Source organism: Pholis gunnellus, assembly GCF_910591455.1.
Source record: "Pholis gunnellus genome assembly, chromosome: 21".
In the NCBI taxonomy this organism is placed as follows: Eukaryota; Metazoa; Chordata; class Actinopteri; order Perciformes; family Pholidae; genus Pholis; species Pholis gunnellus.
The window spans coordinates 16206106-16225953 of NC_136548.1; the positions used below are offsets into that span (position 1 = coordinate 16206106).

Below are 19848 nucleotides of genomic sequence, written 5' to 3' on the forward strand. Positions count from 1 at the left end.
CAACGTGGGCTGTTCATAGTTTCATGAAATTATCTTTGCATCTGCGCGTTTTGAACAGGTCACATCTGTTATCTTTTATCATAAAAATGAATACCTCTGCCATCGTAACGCCACATCAAAGACAAGCTACTGTTTGTGTGAAGGAAAAAAGACGCTTTTATGCAAACGTTTATTAGGGTAAGTTGAGATTCATATGCAAGGGCAAGTCCACTTTTAAAAAAAGCTCTTTTTGCTGCCCTCATTATTTACTAAAAGAAAAAGATCAAGGGCTCTTCATTGGAAGTGTTTCGACACCCCTGGGTGTTTTTACAACGCCTTTAGGTGCTTCTGTTACTTAATTGGGAGCCAGAAACCAGTTTTGGGCCCCTGCAAAATGTACAGTAGGGGGCATTGAGTGCTAAACGGGGCATTAACGTTTTATGATAGTGGAAAATGAATTTGGAAAAGTGTGACCTCTTTCATCGCTGTTGTTGCACAACTATTCTAATACCGGATCTATGATGTAAACAATTGTTTAATTATGGAGCCACATCAGCATTTCAGCAGTCGTGTTTCTGTCCACCTGATGAATAAAAGTTTTGGTCTCTACCAACTCCCATGGTAAATACTTGGCTCATCAGCTGCTAAATGCTCCACTGTGTTAACCAGCTAGTTGTTGCCTTTGTTGGTCTGACTTTTAGTGTTGGACGGGTAACGTTCAGTTGGTTTTCAGAGCTCCTTCGTTAAAAACAACTGCTACAAGTCTGCTCAGAACAGCAAAGCCAGCAAACCAAAACAACGAGCTGAAAGATGCTAAAGCGCGTTGTAGCTGAGAGGACTGAGAGTCGAGTGATAATTCTTGTTGACTTTGTCACTCAAGCGATCCCTTTCACATTACAAATACTCATTTTAATGATTGTTTATTAAAAAATGGATTATAGCAGCTTTAAACAAGGCTGGCAAACAAAGTATGACAGTATCATCACTTATGTGATTTACCTAGTTCATTATTGTACGGAGACAAGAAATAAAACATTTGGGTCCAAACGATATGAAAGAACGAGAAGAACATAGATAGAAAACTAGTGCATTTACCTAAAACTCGTTTTTGTGCTAACTGTTTGTTGAATAATACAACTGAGTTAAATTTAGGAGATAACTGACTTCAAGCTTTCTAAACCAAAGGAGATTGAATGTAAACTGACTGCCATTAAATCTAACGTTATGATGTTTAGGGTCTTTACTACTTCGGTACTGAAGTGCTGATTCTTGCCGCTGGGCTTTTGCTGGTTACTCAGCAGATTAAGCTACGCCAGGATAAGGCTCCCCGGTGACAGGGCTCCATAAAGCAGCCTGCTTCCCTCCAGCTAATGGGTAGCATACGGTCGGGTAGATGGGTAAGGGTACCAACGATGTGGCGGCAGGTTTTTACGCAGCTCCAGACACGATTAGACGTCGTGTTCTCAGTCAAACCATCAACGTGTAAACCCTGACCCCCTGCCTCTAGGAAACCTCCATAGGTGCAACGCAGAGCTGGCAATTACGCTTTACGAGATGCTGACATGACTGCATCCTTACAGCCAGGTGTATTGCGTGCTGCTTATTTACAGTATCAAACAATCACTTGACAGTTTGAAGTGAAAAGCAGCTCTACAGCTCAAGATCTTCACAGCTGTATCAAACTAGATTCAAGGCATGTGAAGTTTAAACGCCTTCTGTCGGTGATCAGGAGAAACGCAATTCATGTGGCGCTGGCGGCTGCTCACACTTGGGGGGAGGGGCGCCCTGATTCAGCTGGACAACACCTTAAAGCCTGGATGCACACGGCAAGAATTTAAACAGATTTGGCCCCACTCAGGACGGCCCACATGAAAGTGCACATTCTGGGTTGAGAGTCCACGTCACAGCTCAGACGGAGCGGCCCGGTATCAAAGTCTGGAATTAGTTTCTTCTGTGAAATCTTGACTGATGCTGTTAAATTGTCTCTGTTTTTGCAAAAAAGGATACTGTTTTCTGTGCATGGAAATATTGATGATTAATCAGACAAAGCTTTGCATTGATGCTAAAGTGAATGGAAAAAAAACATTTCATAGCAAGGTTTTCTAGATGTTACTGGTGTCAGGATACTGAGGTAGCCATCTGCAGACATTGGTGTATACTGTAGCACAGGCTCCTCAGAGGAAATACCAGATATACAGAGAAGAAGAAGAACAGACACTCTGAGCCATGGTAAGGAGACAGCAGGTTTTGAGGTCTCCACGTCACATGTTTAACTACAATAAGCTCTGCTAGATGGTTTAGGGTGAGCTGGAGTGGGCGGGTGGGGGGTAATGGATGCTCAGGCTCTGATTGGCTCCAGCCGGTTGCCCATATTTAGATTACTGTCTTGTCCCTCCCTGCTCTGTGTTCAGCTGTGCTTTGGAATGAAAGGCAAGATGTCTGGTTCCTCTCTGTCTTTGCCTCCACATCACATCATGGAAACTCACTGAGAGCGAGCTCACTGGCTCTGTATTCGCTTTTCTAATACGTTTTTAATGAAATATGAGTTGTGTTCTTTTTTCTTGCACATGATTGGTGCTATAGATGGAAATCAAATTGTTTATTGATAACACTTCAAGTATCATCTTTTCCTTGTGGCCCCAGAGTCAAAACAGTGAGATGAAAGTTTATGTTATATGCACAAAATCAACCCCCTCTTTCCTCCAGCTTTTCTCCAAAAAACCTCTGCTTAACCCTAACCCACCATTTGTTAAACCTGACATTCTGTGTCATTGTGTTAGCTTCCCAAATTATCTTCTTTTTTTTAAAACTTTCTGTCCACGTTTGCAAGCAAATGAGTGAAAAAAAAAGAAAAGAAAGAAGAGGAGGTGCTCCTCTTTGCCTGAGATGAAGTATCAACTTTTCATTTCCCAGGCCTGCCACATCCACAAAGGGAGTACACTTGGCGGTGATGCAAAGAGGAGGAACAAAAACGGCGTTGAGACAAAAAAAGAGTAAGAATTAACCACAGAGGGGGAAAAAGGGGAGGGAGGAGCAGCCCAATCTGACAAAAATGAGTTTGCACTTAGAGTCCCCTCTGAAGCCATTACCTACAGTTTCTGTTAATGTTGATGTCCGCAATGAGCCGAGCTTGTTTCTAATGCATGAGATATGCTCCTCGCTGCATGACGATTGCGGTGTTTTTTGATGAAGGAAACCCTTTTCGTGAGGCAATGGCTGAACAAAGTGAATCATCTCTGCAGAGAACCAAATATCTGAGTTCATTCAAAACAGATGTTGGTCTTAGTTAAAGCACATTGTCTCATTCAGGAAAGAGTTTGAAGGTCCTACAGCGGAATATAATCTGCAGATTAGAAAAATATTTAATGGACAGGACAAAATACAGCAAACAGCTTCATACAGTAGACGCCTGGCCTGGATGTCTGAGTAAAGGTCGGGGTATCAAGTGGGCAACACAAGTTAGACTTTACATTACGTTTAATGGTTATACTTAACCTGATAATGACAGTGGACACATTTAAGACAGGATCCACAGCTTCCTGTCCCTCTGACTCTAATGACTGCACTTAAGCTGCAGAGACACCTGTGTTTTTTGTTAGGCTTTAAAATCTGCTATCAGGAACCCCCCCCCCCCCCCTTTTTGAATGATATTTTCTTGAAAACCTGAAATGTTGAATGCAAAAATCTTGTATCTTGAGGTAAAGCGATCATTCATATTTACCCTATATTTAAAGTATGGAGGATGTAAACCTCCTCTCGGCCCACTGCCTCTCCCTCAACATGTCAAGACACTCAACAGTCTGCATTCCTCCTACGAACGGTTTTCCTGGAGCTCAGCCGCTTAACAAGACACCGAATGCAGTCTGCTTTCCCTATCATCTGCAATAGAAATAGTGATGGAGTTTATTATATAAGCTGTTGGCACGGTGTATTATTTGTCCTCTCTTTTGACGCTCATGTTGCCGCTGTAGACATATAGAATTTCCCCAAAAAACAGACGTGAAGCAGCTCAAATGTTTCAGTGTTAATGCTTCAACTGTTTCTCTTTCTTTTAGTCTGCCACATCTCCACCTCTGTTCACATGTTGGTGTCTCTTCCTCTCTCTCTCTCTCTCTCTCTCTCTCTCTCTCTCTCTCTCTTTTAGTTTGTGTCCTGTCTCTACCTGTCCTGCGCATTGCTGAAGTTCTTCACCCCCCCCCCCCCCCCCCTTTGCTTCCCCTTAAACATCCACCGAGCAGTGGGAGGGAGAGAAGCACCCAGTTAAAAGAGTAGCCACCCTGAGGGCGTCCTTCCTGAGAGTTCACGAGGTGGGTGTGCAGGCCTTGTGTCAGACTCCACCCTCTCCCAGAAACTAAACCCAGCCCAGTCCCACCCAGCCTCTCCCTGCCTCGCACGAAGCACTTTCACTTCACACTGAGACAAATACGGCATCATGAAATCATACAAGTTGTCAAATGGATGGAGGTTGCTTGTGTTGATGCAAGTAGATGCAGCATTGGCTCTAAGGAGTGTTGGTGTAGTTTCTGTGACACATGCAGAGGTCTTTTATTGTTTGATTCACTGCAGTAAAATGGCTCTGACTCCTCCCTATTCTCACCAGGATTGCTTTTCTTCCAAATGTTCCAAATTTTTTCTTCCCCTCCATAGTCGTGCAATCTGATATCACATCTTTTAAAAAAAAGAAAAAAATAATTTCCCTGCCCAAATGTTGTCCACAACACAGGTAACACTCTCTAAGTGCTTTTATTTTGTGAGTGAAAGCAGGAAAGAAAACATAGGATGACAAACGTTTGGATACATGAGGGGAAAGGGGAACATCTTTTTGTTCTGCACATGAGTTCAATTTCTTAAATCATCTGGAATCACTTAACGCTGCACTGCTGCCCGTATTATGCTCAGCTCTGCTCTGTGACTTCAGCTTCGGAAAGAAAACCTGAAGGAGGAAAAATGAAAACAGTCCTGAAGCAGTCAGTCCAGAGGACTGTGGAGGTTTTTTTTGGTCAGAAAACAGTCTGTATGCCGTCATATACGTACGGTTTGCTTGTGGCAATTATCTACCATGTTAATTACATCTTCACTCTCACTGATAGAGACCAAAATACTTACAGTGATTTGAAAATTACTTAGTGAGCAATGAGCCCAGCACGACCAGATGATGGTGACGGATGAAATCCAGGCAGCCATTTTAACTTTCTACAAACTTCTCGTGCAAATGGTGAAGCAATAAGCATACGAGCATACATTCACTAACTGTGTGATTGTTTCTTCTCTTATCAGAATTAAGAACAGCCAGTAAAACTATACATAGGGGATTTTTTTGGGACTATTGCCAGTAATCTATATAACCTATAAGAAAGATGTTTTTTTAACTGTCATGGTTGATTATTTGTGTCCACGCCTGAGCCCAAATTTGTTGGTATCTTTCACCATTTTGTAAATTCAGTTTAAAATCTGTGCATTTTATAGCCTGAAAGAATGCAAGTAGCTCACTTCAGGAGCAGAAAAATAACTTAAATAGCCGCTCTTACTCTACCATTTTGTATATATAACTCTTGCAACTTTACACTTTTTACTTTTACTAGGAAAATATTGTACATTTTACACAAAAGAATGCTTTTACATAGATTAAATGTCCTGAAAGTAGTTAGAATTTGCTCCGTAACATGAATGCATTCATATATTTACACTCTGGAAATGTCCGATTGTTATTATAATCTCTTTTACGTTTGATATTTAATTACTCTTACTGATAATATATATAATCTTTTACTGAAATAGCCTCCAAATACAGAACGTTTACTTTTTTATTCTTTGGTTTTTGTTGAACCTAAAGATCAGAATACTTTTGACATCATAATCCCTAAATCATGGTCCACTTCATAGCTTTTTCTGAAGCTCTCAGCTTCTTCATCAGCGGATGGAGTTCATGTATGAACCTTTACTCTCATCAGAATACTTGTTTCTCCACACATTATTATATCGATCATTAATTATTGTCACACCTATTGTAGTAGATTGTGCAAAGATAAGTGTGTGTGTGTAACGAGAGAGAGAAAGTGATTCCTCGTCTCAGTTTGTTTTGCTCCAGTACCTTCAGGGCCGTACAAGCCCCAACAAGTCAGGTATACCTCATTTATATGACCTGTAGCTACATATATTCCACCTCCACTAGCTATACAGTCTATTTTACATGAGCGCTTCATGGTGCTTTACTGAATTAATTTACAAAAAAGTGTTTTATTTTTTGCCCCACTGTACTTAATAAAAACCTCAGGCTGTTCTACTACACTGTACGTATCTATACCTATGAAAAGTAATGCACTGTAATCTACATAATCATGAACCAGGAAGTATGAAGAGCGACAAAGTCTGCACAGGAAGGAGGCTGAGCTGGATGGGTGGGTCCAAAAACACCAAACTATCACTCAGAAGGCTGCTGGTTTTGTTCCGTTTAAAACCAGAAGTTAAAGTCGACTTATTTTCACGTAACTTCCATACTTAAGTAAAGCATCTTCCTTCGTTCACCAAACCTCAATCTTTTCCTAAACCTAACCAAGAAGTGTTGTTGCCCAACTCGTAAGCTAAAACGCGTTAGCATGAATGACACAGAAAGAAGGCCTGGCTATGCAGCTGTCTTTGTAGGAAAAGATCAGGAGGCAAAAGGTGGAGTCTCTCATTGTGGTCTGTCTTCTTCTGTGGTGCAGCCTTTTCACTGGGCGACTTCAATCACAGTCTGCTGGCAGACCAAACGTTTGAGTCCATAGAGGATGAATCATGAGGCAGAGCATCTCGTCAGTAACAAAAGCTCTGTTATCTACTCATTCTTTATCTCACATTATGTCTGAAGGGAAGACGACCAGAACAAAATGTGTGGAAAGCTTAAAAAAAGGTTGTGTTATCAGCTGTAATGAGTTCACAATAGTTCACAATGTTTTCCACCTGGAACACTTTAGATGTAGTCTAAACTGAGAGGTCATCCTGCCAACACGGCCTCAGTGCAGAAGTAAACACATAGGTACGACCCCTCTGGGATCATCATGCTGTGAGGCCTTGTCCTCAGAGCCGGGGGCCAGAGAAAACAACCTCTCCCAATGGAAGAGCAAAGCTTTCACTCACACAGGAGATCAGGACAGAGGAATTGGTGTCAGTCAGCCGGACACCGGAGCTGAGACACAACAGAGGACATCCCAAACTATTTGTGTTTGTCTCTTAACCTCAGAGGAATTTGCTCTGGTAGATTTTGATCACAACAGCAAGTCCTTGAGTTGTCCCGAAGTGGTAAACCTTCACAATCACAGGAAGATGTGTCAACGCAGGAGCAGTTTTAACACATTTTGACATGTGGCTAAAATATTAAATACAACATTAAAGGGCATTAGAATCCAGGAAGTGTGCCACCTTCTGGATGGATGTTTCTTGTGTCAGTGTTAAGTGGAAAAGTAAACAGTTGGTGTGTGAAGACCAAGACCTAAGCATGTCTCAGCAAACTGTGAAACACTTTGCACAACTGTGTGGTGAAAGTTCGCTCAGGAGCAAATGTAGAAAGGAATCAGCCATTTTTGTTGCTTAGAAATGGTTTTTTTAAAGATAATCAACTCTAAAACCTGATTTCCTAAATGTTTTTCAGCTGCATCTTTTCTAGAATAGTGGTCTTCTTTTCTGCTGATGCATAAAACCTCATCAAGTAAATTCAAGTTTATTTGTGTCGCCCCAAAATCACAAGTTTGTCCTAATTGCTTTAAAGTCTGTGCATCATTTAACTCCTTCTGTCCTTAGAGCCCTGATTCGGATAAGGAAGAACGCCACATAAACCCTACAGTATACTATCTGTATCCAAACCATGTGTTGAGGAGTCATCTCCTTATGAGTAGAGGCTGGGATCACACCCACAGAAGAGCCCCCTCTAGCGCATACCGTCTCCAGCGTTTAGACTCACCCCAACTTCACAAGCTGGCCCACCATGTAAACACACAGCAGTCATGACGAATGCGGATGCTTTAGGCTGATGAGGATTACTCAGTGGAGGTGGGGGGGGGGGTGAAATGTGAGACTCTGGATCATGTCTGAAGCATCCACTGGAAGGCGGAGCTGTACTCACATAGTGCAGATGGGTGTGAAAGAGCGAAGAGATTAACTCTTTGATTTTAACACACAAGTTTAATGTATCTTCCTCTTCTATGAAAGGTAGATTCTCGACGTCTCCTGTGTGATTATTCACATGTAAAATTCACAACTTTTTGTCCATAACCTGACAACAATCTTCTAGGTTAAATCCAGAGATTGCTATCCTCAGTGCAGGTGGGAAACACTGTAAACTATGATCACGTAATAGAGTGTTGTGGCTTTGCGGTTTAGCAGGTGGTGATTACTTTTGTTTTCTCGATAACAATGTCGCCCGCCCAGTAACTCTGTTGCACTAAATGGACAGAAAGGCTGAGTTAGAAGTGGGACCTCCGTGTCATTGTTGGGGTCTTTTTAAAGGCGACCTGGATGTGAATGGTCAGCTTGTGCAGAGGCGGAGTAAACTTTCTGTATGTGTTCCTCTCTCATAATTCACAATGAAGCAGGAGCTTGAGTGAAGAAGCAGGCAGAGCAAATACCAACTATGACTCATATGAGATGGTGCTCCGTGGTTCTCCTTTCTCCAGGCCTCCCTATTCCTGCCTCCTCTTCTCTCTCTCTCTCTCTCTCTCTCTTTCTCTCTCTCTCTTATCCAAACGCCAACATGCATCATAATTTACAATCAAATGTGCGGCGCAGCCTCACAGGAAATATTACAAACAGCTGAAAAGGGAAAGTAGAGGCCCGCCAAGATACATTCCTTCATTTAAATTCAGTCGGTAGGCTGGGATGAAGAAGAAGTGACAAAGTGAGGGAGTTAATTGAGTTCTTCTATGTGTGATAAAAGCAAGTCATTGTAGATGTGTTCAAACTAGATGAAACTATGGGGTGGAAACACTTCAAAATAGCAGCTCAAATTACCTGCTTTCTCTGGTTTGAGGATGGAAATGCGGCAAACAGGGACGCTAACAAGCATGTTTATGATTTCAGCTTTCTGAAATGTTGTAGCATTGAAATTAATCAACGATTATTTTCTTTATAGATTAGTCTGCTGATAAGTTTCTTGGATTTTAAAATGGCTATAAGCAATATTTTTGTAATAACAATCAAGTCAATTGAGGAGAGCTCATTGTTTTAGCTGTCTGGCCGACAGCTTTACTGTTTTGGTTCACTCTCACTGCTCTCATGACATTGTTATCAGCAGGATTAGGCAGCGGTTTCTGTAAAAAAAGCTTAAAAAAACTGACTGTACACTACAGAGTGGAGTATTAGCAGCTAAAGAGACATAATTCCATCAGGAGACGGTAGAGACCATTGAGCTAAAAGAGAGTGATTATTGGGCTTTGATTCATCAGGTGGACACAAGCACAACTCCAAATGAATGATGATGTTGCTCTGTAACTGCTGGATCAAGTTATTGCGAGTTTAGGTTCATGAAAGTGTCTAAAATGTCAGAAAAACCTGAAATATTCAAGTTACTATCAGCTATGACAAAGAAAAGCAAATCCCCGCAAGTTGGCGCTAATTTCAGTCGATTTTATTGACAGAAATAAAACATTGTATCAGTGTATATAACAATGACATGACATAGAGTAGAGAATTCAGAGATAAACTTTATGTGCATCTGCTAGTGTTGAGCTTACGTGTGCAGACATGTTGGACCAGTAGTGTTTCAGATTCTAGAAAGAGTTGTTGGGTTTTTGTAGGCAGAAGGGGAGATTTGGGGAAGATGCCATTTTCCTTGGATTTTCCATTTAGCTCTACAGAAAGTTGGCCTCAAGCAGCAGCTTTCAGCCGACATTGGAGAAGAGGGCTGTGAGCAGCAAAATAACTTCAGTCAAATTTGGTTTCATCCACAGAAACAGAAATGAAGAAATCTGTTTTTTTTCCTGTGAAAACTTTGGCTTTAAACCCCCATGTTGGGCGAAATGTATAGTTTTGTATCTATCAAGGGCATCACGCTGCACTAAATACAAATAGAAGTTGTTAATGTTAGTAGTTAAAGTAGGAGTGACCCTTTAAACATGAGGGGTGTTGCTTCTTTATCACCTGCTCATGCCTTTGAGCCCAGTCTGATCCGGGGTACTATCTTCAGACTGGGTCTTCCTCTCATCTTGGTCGTCTGAAAAAGTTTCTTATGAGAGTCCTCAGATTGGTAGCAGCTGTGGTTGTTGGCCGGGTTCAAGCTGTGGGAGTCTGCGGCAGGCCAGCGGGGAGGAGCTCAACATCTGGAAAAGAAGGAAAAGCTGGCTGAAAACACAGAGATGAGAGCCTAGAAATGCGAATCCTGACGCCACAGTGCTTGCGAGTTTACAGTTTGCTTTGTGTAAATACATGTTTTTAGGTGTGAGCGTTGTTGGATTAGAACTACAGCCTCTGAAATATTAGTTTCATTTAAAAGCATGATTCTGCTGCATTAGAGAGTGACAGAGCGGCCGAGACAGTGGAAAGAGTGGACTGCTGTTTTTGAGATCCGACCCTCTGGGCCTCTCTCGATGTAATAGCATGTCTAAACATGTGGGAGCCGCCTGCAAGAGGAAAAAAAGAGGAAGGGGGTGGAGGTGGTGCTTGTGCTGGTCAAGAAAAACTTTAAATTCCTCCTCCTCAGATCTGCCCATTCTGGCTTTTCTATCACGTTGAATACTGAACTTTCTTAGTGAAATGACACATTTCCTCTTCAGTGTGTCTGTACTTACTTTCTGCAATTACATAGGAAAACCTTTTGTTACTACAAAGTTGAAATGTTTTATAAACAGTCTACAAACCATTGGAAAAACTACACTGATGGGAAATTCCTATGGCCACTGATTCAAGGTGTGAAAGGAGTAGTTGTGACTTTCAGTCAGTGATTATTATAAGGAATAAAAACCAACGATCGACGTGTCACGTTTGAGGTAAACATGTTGTGGTAGTTACTTCTTTTGTTACTTATTCAGTTCCTCTTTCAAACTCTCACACCAGAGTCACCAGGTGATTGTTGGAACAGTGGAATGACGAACAACGACGGTTTTGATGAGTTGTATTTTGTTTCTGTTCATTTAGACCGTTACATTTTCACAGAATATGAAGTGTTTTTTGCGACGATCAGTGCTGTAAAACGACTGTTCTCTTACTGGGGTCTGGTGGCTTTGAGGAGAGCATATTCATTTTCTGTTTCGTACGATAATTAATTATGATAATTTTCCAAATCCCTGTCGATTTAGTTATATATTCGCATCAACGCTAGTCCCACAGCATCACACCGGAAAAGGTGCGAAAATGTGCGTGTCCAAAGGTCATTATAATCCATCCAATAGTTGGTGAGATGTTTCACTAAAATGTTTCCCTCATGGTGGCGCCAGAGGAAAGATCAGGGGATCAGCAAAGTCACGAGGATTCATCCTCTGGGGACCCCGAATTTCATGACAATCCATTCAAAAGTCGTTGGGATATTTCAGTCCTGGACCAAAGCGGTGGACTAACCAACCGGTCCACATTGCCATCCCTACAGCCGCAGCACTAGCGTTTGGCTAACAGAGGGAGGGTTCTCTTTATTTCAGAGCTCAAAGGGCAGGTGGGTATGTATATAGCTCTGTGAGTCAGTCGGAGCACAGCATAGGAAAGTAAGAGTCTGTGGATGTGGATTTATTTCTGGTGAAGTACTGCGTTTTATCATGCCACGGTAATTACATATTGTGGCCTACTGAACTTCAAGCCAGTTCAAGTCAACATAATTAACTCCTCTCCCTACCATTTTGTTCCTTGAACTTGCCTTTTTAGCAGTCTAGGAGCAGGGAGAGCTTTTCCCTGGGAGAGGGATGGAGGTTAAGAGAGCGAGAGAGGCACTGGCATCCCACCGGCTGGCTGGACAGAAGGGGCATTCTTCTCCTCGGATCCCCCCGGTCGTCTCCTGCAGACCACAGTTTGTCAGCCAGTATGCCCTCCGTTTACTGAGGAAATGTTCACTTAGTGCAGGAAGTGTGAGGTTTCCCCCCCGTACGTTTGATTTCAGCAGTTACCCAAACAACACTCGGGTTATAAGAGAGGTCAGAACACCATAGGTGGGAACTAAAAAACCCAGAGGGGACTTACAGCCTCAGTTCACCAGTGTGTGATGTATAAATAATTAGCAAAGATAATCTCCCATCATACCTGATTATCCTGGATAGATTGATTTAATCACACAATCAAATCTACACATTAAGGCTTTTAGTTGATGTTTTCAAAATGATTTCCTGTTTAATTAAATTATCTTAATTTCTTAATTGTTTTAAGTATTTAACATCTTCTATAATCTTTCTGTAACTTTTACAGTTTTAAGCACATTAAAAGTTTAATGTTTTGAGCATTCGGATAGACAGAGTGAACATTTTCATTTGGTTTATCAAGTTTATTCAACAGTATTTATTTTATTTATTTATTTATGTACAACAAAAAATAAGAATGTGCATTTTGTATGATGCAAAAACAAACCTGTGTGACAGTAAAACGATATAAAGAAAAGTAAACTCTATGTACATAGATCACAAAAACAGGCATTAGAAAATATTTTATAACCAAAGCAGTTGGTATGATGCAATTATACTAATGATTAACCATTTGTTGATATTGATAGTTTTACATTAAGGCGAGATAACATGAGGTGAAGTGAAGTAGTGGTAATCTTGAGAAACAGAAGCAGAAATCCAAAAAACAACCTGTTGACAACCTTTCCAATGAAAGTAGCTAGCAGCACTAGCTTCAAAAGTTGCTAGCAAGAAAGTCACGAAGTCTGCAACACTTACAGCTCATTTCAGACCACCCTCCAAAGCCACTCCCCCCAAATTATCATTATGAACATAAACAACAAACCTGGCTGTTGTTAGTACTCCCAACTGTAAAGTTGGCAACTAGTGGAAGACGATATATCGCTCAGTGAGTGCAGGGCCAGAGAGGTAAGCAGGGCAGGTAGCCTGTCTAATCATTTCATTAAAGTCATTAAACGAGCATTTGATGTATTGATTGCTGTCGGGGTGTGAAGAGAATTCCAACAAATAAAACAAAATTGTTTCTAAAATACAATACCTTTCTCTCATGCACATAATATGCAGTTGGAACGCACTACATACTCAATTTTACGAGTTAGTATGTGTGGACTTTATAATATTATTATATACAATATGTCTGGGACTCTCTGCTGGTGTTTTCCCACAACATTCGAGGGTCCTTTAGCGCCTGGTTTGTGCAGTTTCACTATTGTCCTGCAGGGGAAGTACAGAGCACTTCTCACTGCAGTTTCTTGTTAGCCAGCTGGGTCAACTCTCTGGCTTTCCTCTTCTTCAGCTTCTTCTTGAGGAGGAGCAAGTCAATGTAGACAATGTGATCCAACACCGCAGAGGCGCAGAGGAGTCCGCCATGCAGAGCGCCTGCTATCCCACAGCTGAACACGTCTTGACCTGGAACAGACACACAAATACACCCTGATGGACGAGACAAGACTATCCAGTCTGGATTGGAAACACTGTCTGTGTTTCCCCTCTAGATAATGTTTTCTTCACAAGCTTTAATTCCTTCTGCTTTGTGACTTTCTTACAATTATCTGTAGAGGTAAATGAAGTTTGTTGAGAAGAAACTCAACATTTCAAAGCATCAAAGAGTCAATCTTAGGTCATGTTGAGACATTTCTGTGCCCGTGAAAACAATCACAAAGAATTGACTGACTTTTTTTTAATGTGAAAGTGTGGGACAAGTAACTTTTCTTACCTGAGATGTAGAGGTTTTTGACGGGGGTGTTGCACCTGTTCCTCGCCACATTCTCGGCATGGAAACGCTCGAGGTTGTGCTCGGCAGAGTACATGGCTCCACGCTGGGAGCCCAGATAGTGCATGTTGGTCAGCGGGGTCGCCACGTCCTGGAAAACCAACTGAAAAACAAGTCGTACAATAATTACAACGCTGTCAACACGAAATAAAAGCATTGACAACCTAGAATAACTCTGGCTATGCTTTCACAGCTATAAATAAGTCTTTTTGATGTTTTAGATCAGTTAAATAGATAACAAGAAGGCATATATGCATAGACGAGCATGACAGTAAATGACCGGTCCTACCTTGTCTTTGATTTTAGGGAACAAAGTGCAGGCCCAGTCAAAGAGGTTCTTGGCAAACCTCATTTTGTAGTCGTGATATTCATTGCCCCTTTTGCGCACTGTAGTGTCCTTCCATTCCTCAAACCATTCATACTTCACCATCGTCAGTATTGTCATGCAACATTTACCTGTGAACATGGAAGAAGAAAAGACATCACACCTGATCTGTATGGACTCAGATGTGGTATTTTGTATGAGATCATATCCAATTCGTGAGATTTTCTAGCAGTACATATTTAATTAAAGATGTCTCTTTAGCTTTAATTTAATAAGGACACTGCTTTCTTTCATTTGGACATCATTTCCTGTCACAACTATTATTTACAACAGTAGTGGGTGTTTCTACCTGGGTGTCTGATTTTGGCTTCTGGGTCTTTGGAAGATGGCATTGTGATGAACATCATGGGAATATTATCCGGTGCTTCCTCTTTGCTCAATGCAAAGAAGTCCTCCATCCTAAAAAACAACAACAAAATAACATGTAAATGTAAAATTCAGGTCTGGGCAGTTTATCAGCAGTGTGGCCATGCATAAAATAATTATTGAACTTAACTTGGCAATTACATCAGCCAGTAATATACAGTATGTTTAATGTACGGATTGTGTTACTACTTCTTATACAACAGCGCCCCCTTGTGTTGATTACATATTAGTGTTCATTGGGTTGGCTGCTCTGCAGACTTACGACTTGTCCATTTCGTTGTTTTTGTACAGCCAGAAGTTGGTGGATTCGAGACCCAACTCCTCTTCAGTCCCATCAAAGCCAGAGAAGACCAAGAATGATCCTCTGCCATGTTTCATCATTTTCAGTCTTTCCTGAATGTCTACAATATGGGTAAGTTTACAGACACTTTAAAAAGTCGTCCTTATTTTCACAGCAAAAACTATTTTGGTAATAAGGGATGTGTTGCTCACCTGTCTTCATGAGAATCTCAGGGGGAAGAAGTGTCTGGAAGGTGGTGAAGATGCCACAGTTTGAAATGACCACAGGTGCATGAACCTCCACTTCCTCCTGACCTTTCCTCACTTTCACACCTGTCACGTGGCACACAAAGGAAGTATTAAGTCAGCTACCTGCAGAGTATGTCCCCCTTTAAACAGGTAAAAAAAAAAAATGGAGCTGGAATCATTTCTCACCATAAGCGGCTCCGTTTTCATTAACCAGGATCCGGGAGACGGGAGCTCTGACCAGGCAGTTTCCTCCATGTTTCTGAATGGTGCGGATGATGTGGAAGGCGATCTCGCTGCCACCACCTTTAGGGTAGTAGGCGCCTCGTTTGTAGTGATGAATCAGGAGGGCATTGATCAGGATGCTGGAGTCCTTTGGAGGCACGCCTAAATATACACAGAGCAAAGCATTGGTTATTACTTTGTGGTGATTATTTCTTTATAATAAATATCTTCATTTTAGGCCCAACTGGGACCGCCATCCAGTGACAAGTCCACTCATTAAGTTATATATTGTATGAGTCATTAACCCAACGACAGGACTTAAATCATTTAAAAGAACAAAAAAGTGCAGATGCTTTTGAGACTCAGTTTGCGTTGAAGCAGAGATTATGAGGTTAATAAAGTTTGTGGCTTAAAGCTGTGTGCCGCAGGACACTTTGGACCAAATCTCTGAAGTTTTCTTCTTACTCATTTCTTTTAAACTTATTTTTGAGAACCCACCATAGAAAAGATAAGAAAAGATGATGTGGAGGTCCTTGTTGCTGGTCAGGGTGTTCACCAAGTCCGTTGCACATGTGCCAGTGAGACGGAAGACCGGAGTGACGAGGTTTCCAATGCCTGACTTCAGCAGGAACAAAGACACCCACTGCGGGATCAGCTTCAGAGTGGCCAGGTAGTGAGTCTTCTTAGCTGAGATCTGTTGGGACACAGAGGATGTTTTGGGATTCATGTTTTGAACAGACGACGCACTGAAATATGTGTCCAGCAGCTAACGGCACCTTCATGATGTTGAAGAATGTCTCGATGGCCTCCGTGTCGTCGGGGAATTGCTTCATCAGATGGGCTTTCATCTCGGTTTTGCCGGAGAAGATGGTGTACTCTCGTTTCTCGTCGCCCAGGCCGATATGGATGGTGTCGAAGTGTTGCTTTAGCTCCTGGAACTCCAGCTGGCCCTCGGAGATCTGGTCGAAGGCGATGCGCAGCAGACTGTTCTCGTGGACCTGACCGATGTAGTGAAGGCCTGGGGAAGAAAGACCGGGAAACAAGAACATGGTGTTAACTTCAGTCACACCTGACACCCATGTGCAATATTTTTCATTTTTTAGGATCTTACATACATGTACATAAACACACATGTCTCATAAAGACATTGCTAAAATATAATTTGTATGTGAGTGCTTTGATTTGGAGCCAAAAGCCAAAGTGGAGGTGCCTGCAGTGCCTTTATGGCCGGCAGTTATTGGCTCCAAAAAATGTCTCGACCCCCAAAGTCCCTCTGAAAATAGTTTAAAAGTTATGTGTTTGCTGTCTTTATAGACTCTGTCTTAAGTGTTTAAAAGAACGTGTGTTGACACGTTTTATTCTGTTTCTGTGTCAGATTGGTGCACATGTTCTGATATTTTCTTGTATTTTTCCACTGCAACTTGTTGTTGTTTTATTGCTTTTGTTGACGTTTTATTTTATTTCACTATTATTGTGCAGTTCATTGTATCTTGGTCAGCTCTGGTTATTTTTAAACATTCTGTATTTAAAACTTTATGAAATTTTGATTTTTGTTTATTAATCGGACATTTTATTAAATTATCAATCAACAGTCAGAAGAAAATAAATACACACATACACACATGTGTCAATCACATAAATTACAGGCAGTACTTCTCACAGTCTTACCAACATCAAACTCGAAGCCTTTCTCTATGTAGGTGTGGCAGCAGCCTCCCGCCTGGTCGTGTTGCTCCAGCACCAGAACTTTCTTCCCCGCTTTGGCCAATGTGGCTCCAACTGTGAGCCCCCCAATACCGCTCCCAATGACGATGACATCCAGGTTCTGGGGCACTTTGTCAAGGTTGAAGCCTGGACAGAAACACACGGAGCGAATGTTAACACGGTAACAATTTATCTTTCTAGTTAAAACGGGTTGAACAAAGATAAATGTTATCGTGCTGAAATAGCATGCATAATTGGGTTGTATAATAAAGTTTGAAGGTTGCACTTCATACCTCTCCTGTCATAAACACTTCTGATCTAATGCCTGTATCTGTGTTCTCTTCTTGGTAATAAACCGTAGATTAGGCGGCGAACATAATCTCCTGGTCCATAATCTAATTAAGATAAAACCTACAGGTGAAAAACAATTACTGTACTAAACTCTGAGTTATGACACAGAAAACAGGTCTTTTAGATAGCTGTACCAGCACACCTGCGCAGTTGTAAGACCTGCAGTGAACTAACTGTATATGCATTTAATTTTTTTAAATATATTTTGTATATATATACTTTTATTCCATGAAATTCTCAATTCTCTCACAGAAGCACTAAATAATCTTTTTTTAATAAAAAAATAATAATTTTTTGGGGGGGCAGATGCCTGCTGAGGTTGACCATTTCTGCCATAAATATATAGAAACCCCCATATCAACATTTAAGTGGATACTTTTTATTTATCCAACAGAATTAAAACAGAATATTTTTCTAATCTAGTTGTCATCTTAATTTTGCATTTTGAATTTTGTTCATGTGCATTCTCCTCCAGGGAGTTTACTGTCAAGTCATACGATAACATATTAGTATAATGTATTAAACATTGAATGTAGTTTATCTTTGAGCTAATCAAGTGAACACCACCTAAATTAAGAATATGTTGTTTCCTTTGCCGATGAAAGTTGTACATGATCTATAGTCCCTCTCAAAGCCAGAAACTAGAGAAGTAGTCTCACATACATGTATAAAGTCTGGAGCTGCTCCATAGACAATGAATGAGAGACCGATTTTTTGTTGTTTTCTTTTTTTATTATTCCAAAATGACATTTATTCTATTGTTGTGTTCTCAGTTGTGAAACAGAAATGAATCATATGCTCAATGTCATCTATAACTTCTTTTCCAATTCATTGTCTATGGAGCAGTTCCACACTTTATACTTGAAGGCATCACAAATGTAAGTTTTAGCACTCTAGTTTTTGGATTTGGTAGAGAGTTGATCATGTTTAGTAATATTCTTTAGACAGTTGGAATAACATACATTCATTTTTAAACCTTTAACTGGTATAAGATCAGCTTCACAGTGGTGATAAGTTGTGATGTTGCATACATGCATTTCTAACTATAATGATTTTACCTTGCTTGATGACTTTGTCCCGCTTCTTCTGATCAAACTCTCGAGGTCCAGGCGGTCTCACTGACTCCAGCGAGAAAGGGCTCGGTTTCCCAAACAGGTACCAGTACGTGCCACCGGCCCAAATAACCAACCACACTAAGAACACCAAGAGCCACATCGTGGAGGCGATGAAATCACTGTTTCTGTTAGCGTGTTCACAGCAGCAGTGACAGGTTTTTACTCTGCACTTCTCTCCTTATGAGGCTTCTTTTACTTATGCAGAGGGCCAAAGGTCTGGAGATAAAAGTAATAAAGATAGAGTGGTGGGTTTTTTTGCGATGACAGTGCAAATATATCCGAAACGCAAATAATGGGCACTTTTCACTTGTCTTTAAATTAATTCTACAAAAAGTGATGAAAGATGCACTATTCCATAAACACACATTGCATAAGGAATCTGCATAATATTTTGAAAAATCAATGGTTTTAAAATTAAACAAATTCTCACAGTTAAAACCCTTCTGAGGGTTATGACACATGTTGTTGTCCTCCTGCATGTTGTCAAGTTATGTCATTTCAAAGAGTTTATTGGAAGCTTGCATTGATTTGACACATCCACAATTACTCTTATCTGATAAAACAATTAAGATTAAGATTGTGGACAAGTCACCCTAGACTTTAAACATGCAGTGTCAAAGTTTATGTCTTTACAACATTGCAGCTGAGGGAAATCACTGCCTTTATAATTTTAGGTTCAATAAGGACAGAGTTGGTGTCCTTGGGGAAGCATTTTTTTTTTTTTTTTTTTTTTTAAAAGACGAGAAGAAATTGAGACATTACACTTCGCAACTTAGTATATAACTAAGCTGTTCTGTTGGCTCCACTTTATTTTAAATTCAGACAGACAAAGGAAAAACCACACAATTTTATTTAAATGCCCCATTTTAGTTCCTGGTCTTTAGATATCATGACCGAAAACTAATTCATAGATCTCTATGATTCTTTTCTTATTTGAGAATGTTTATATCTTAGGAAATATATAGATCATTTTTTTGCTATAAAATTCAATCAAACACATTTCTGACATCTTGGATTGGTTTAATCAGTTGTGGTATGTGATCAGTGTTATTTATAGTATTGTCATTTGGGTACTTAAGAGGGCGCTCTGCAGATTTAACTTTATAATAATATGTAATATTATAAAATAAAATAAAAATAGATGCAACAGAACCAAAGAAACATTCCTCGTGAAGACCATGGACTGTACATAAGAATTGGACGTAGTCACCGTAACGGTTTTGAAACTTTGAGTTTGTAATTTTTGCCGTCGCCATCTTGGTTTTGGGCCATCAACCATCTTGGTTTTTCGCAGCTAGAATAAGACATTTTTTGACGTTCAACATGTTGTAATTAATTTTCATGAACTAAGCTCTTTAA

At 40.6% G+C, this 19848-nt stretch overlaps 1 protein-coding gene across 1 annotated transcript; it reads right to left on the bottom strand.

Annotated features, from left to right (window-relative positions):
• Positions 1-12400: 12400 nt before the first annotated feature.
• LOC306712924 (inactive all-trans-retinol 13,14-reductase) lies at positions 12401-18634 on the bottom strand. The gene is made up of 11 exons (XM_079182401.1): positions 18433-18634; positions 16988-17170; positions 16096-16337; positions 15818-16013; positions 15284-15481; positions 15062-15181; positions 14832-14970; positions 14493-14602; positions 14108-14274; positions 13762-13921; positions 12401-13454 (listed from the first exon to the last, which is right to left on the bottom strand). The coding sequence occupies exons 1-11, from the start codon at positions 18587-18589 to the stop codon at positions 13285-13287; spliced, it is 1842 nt and encodes a 613-aa protein (XP_079038527.1). The 5' UTR covers positions 18590-18634; the 3' UTR covers positions 12401-13284.
• Between the last annotated feature and the right edge of the window lie 1214 nt (positions 18635-19848).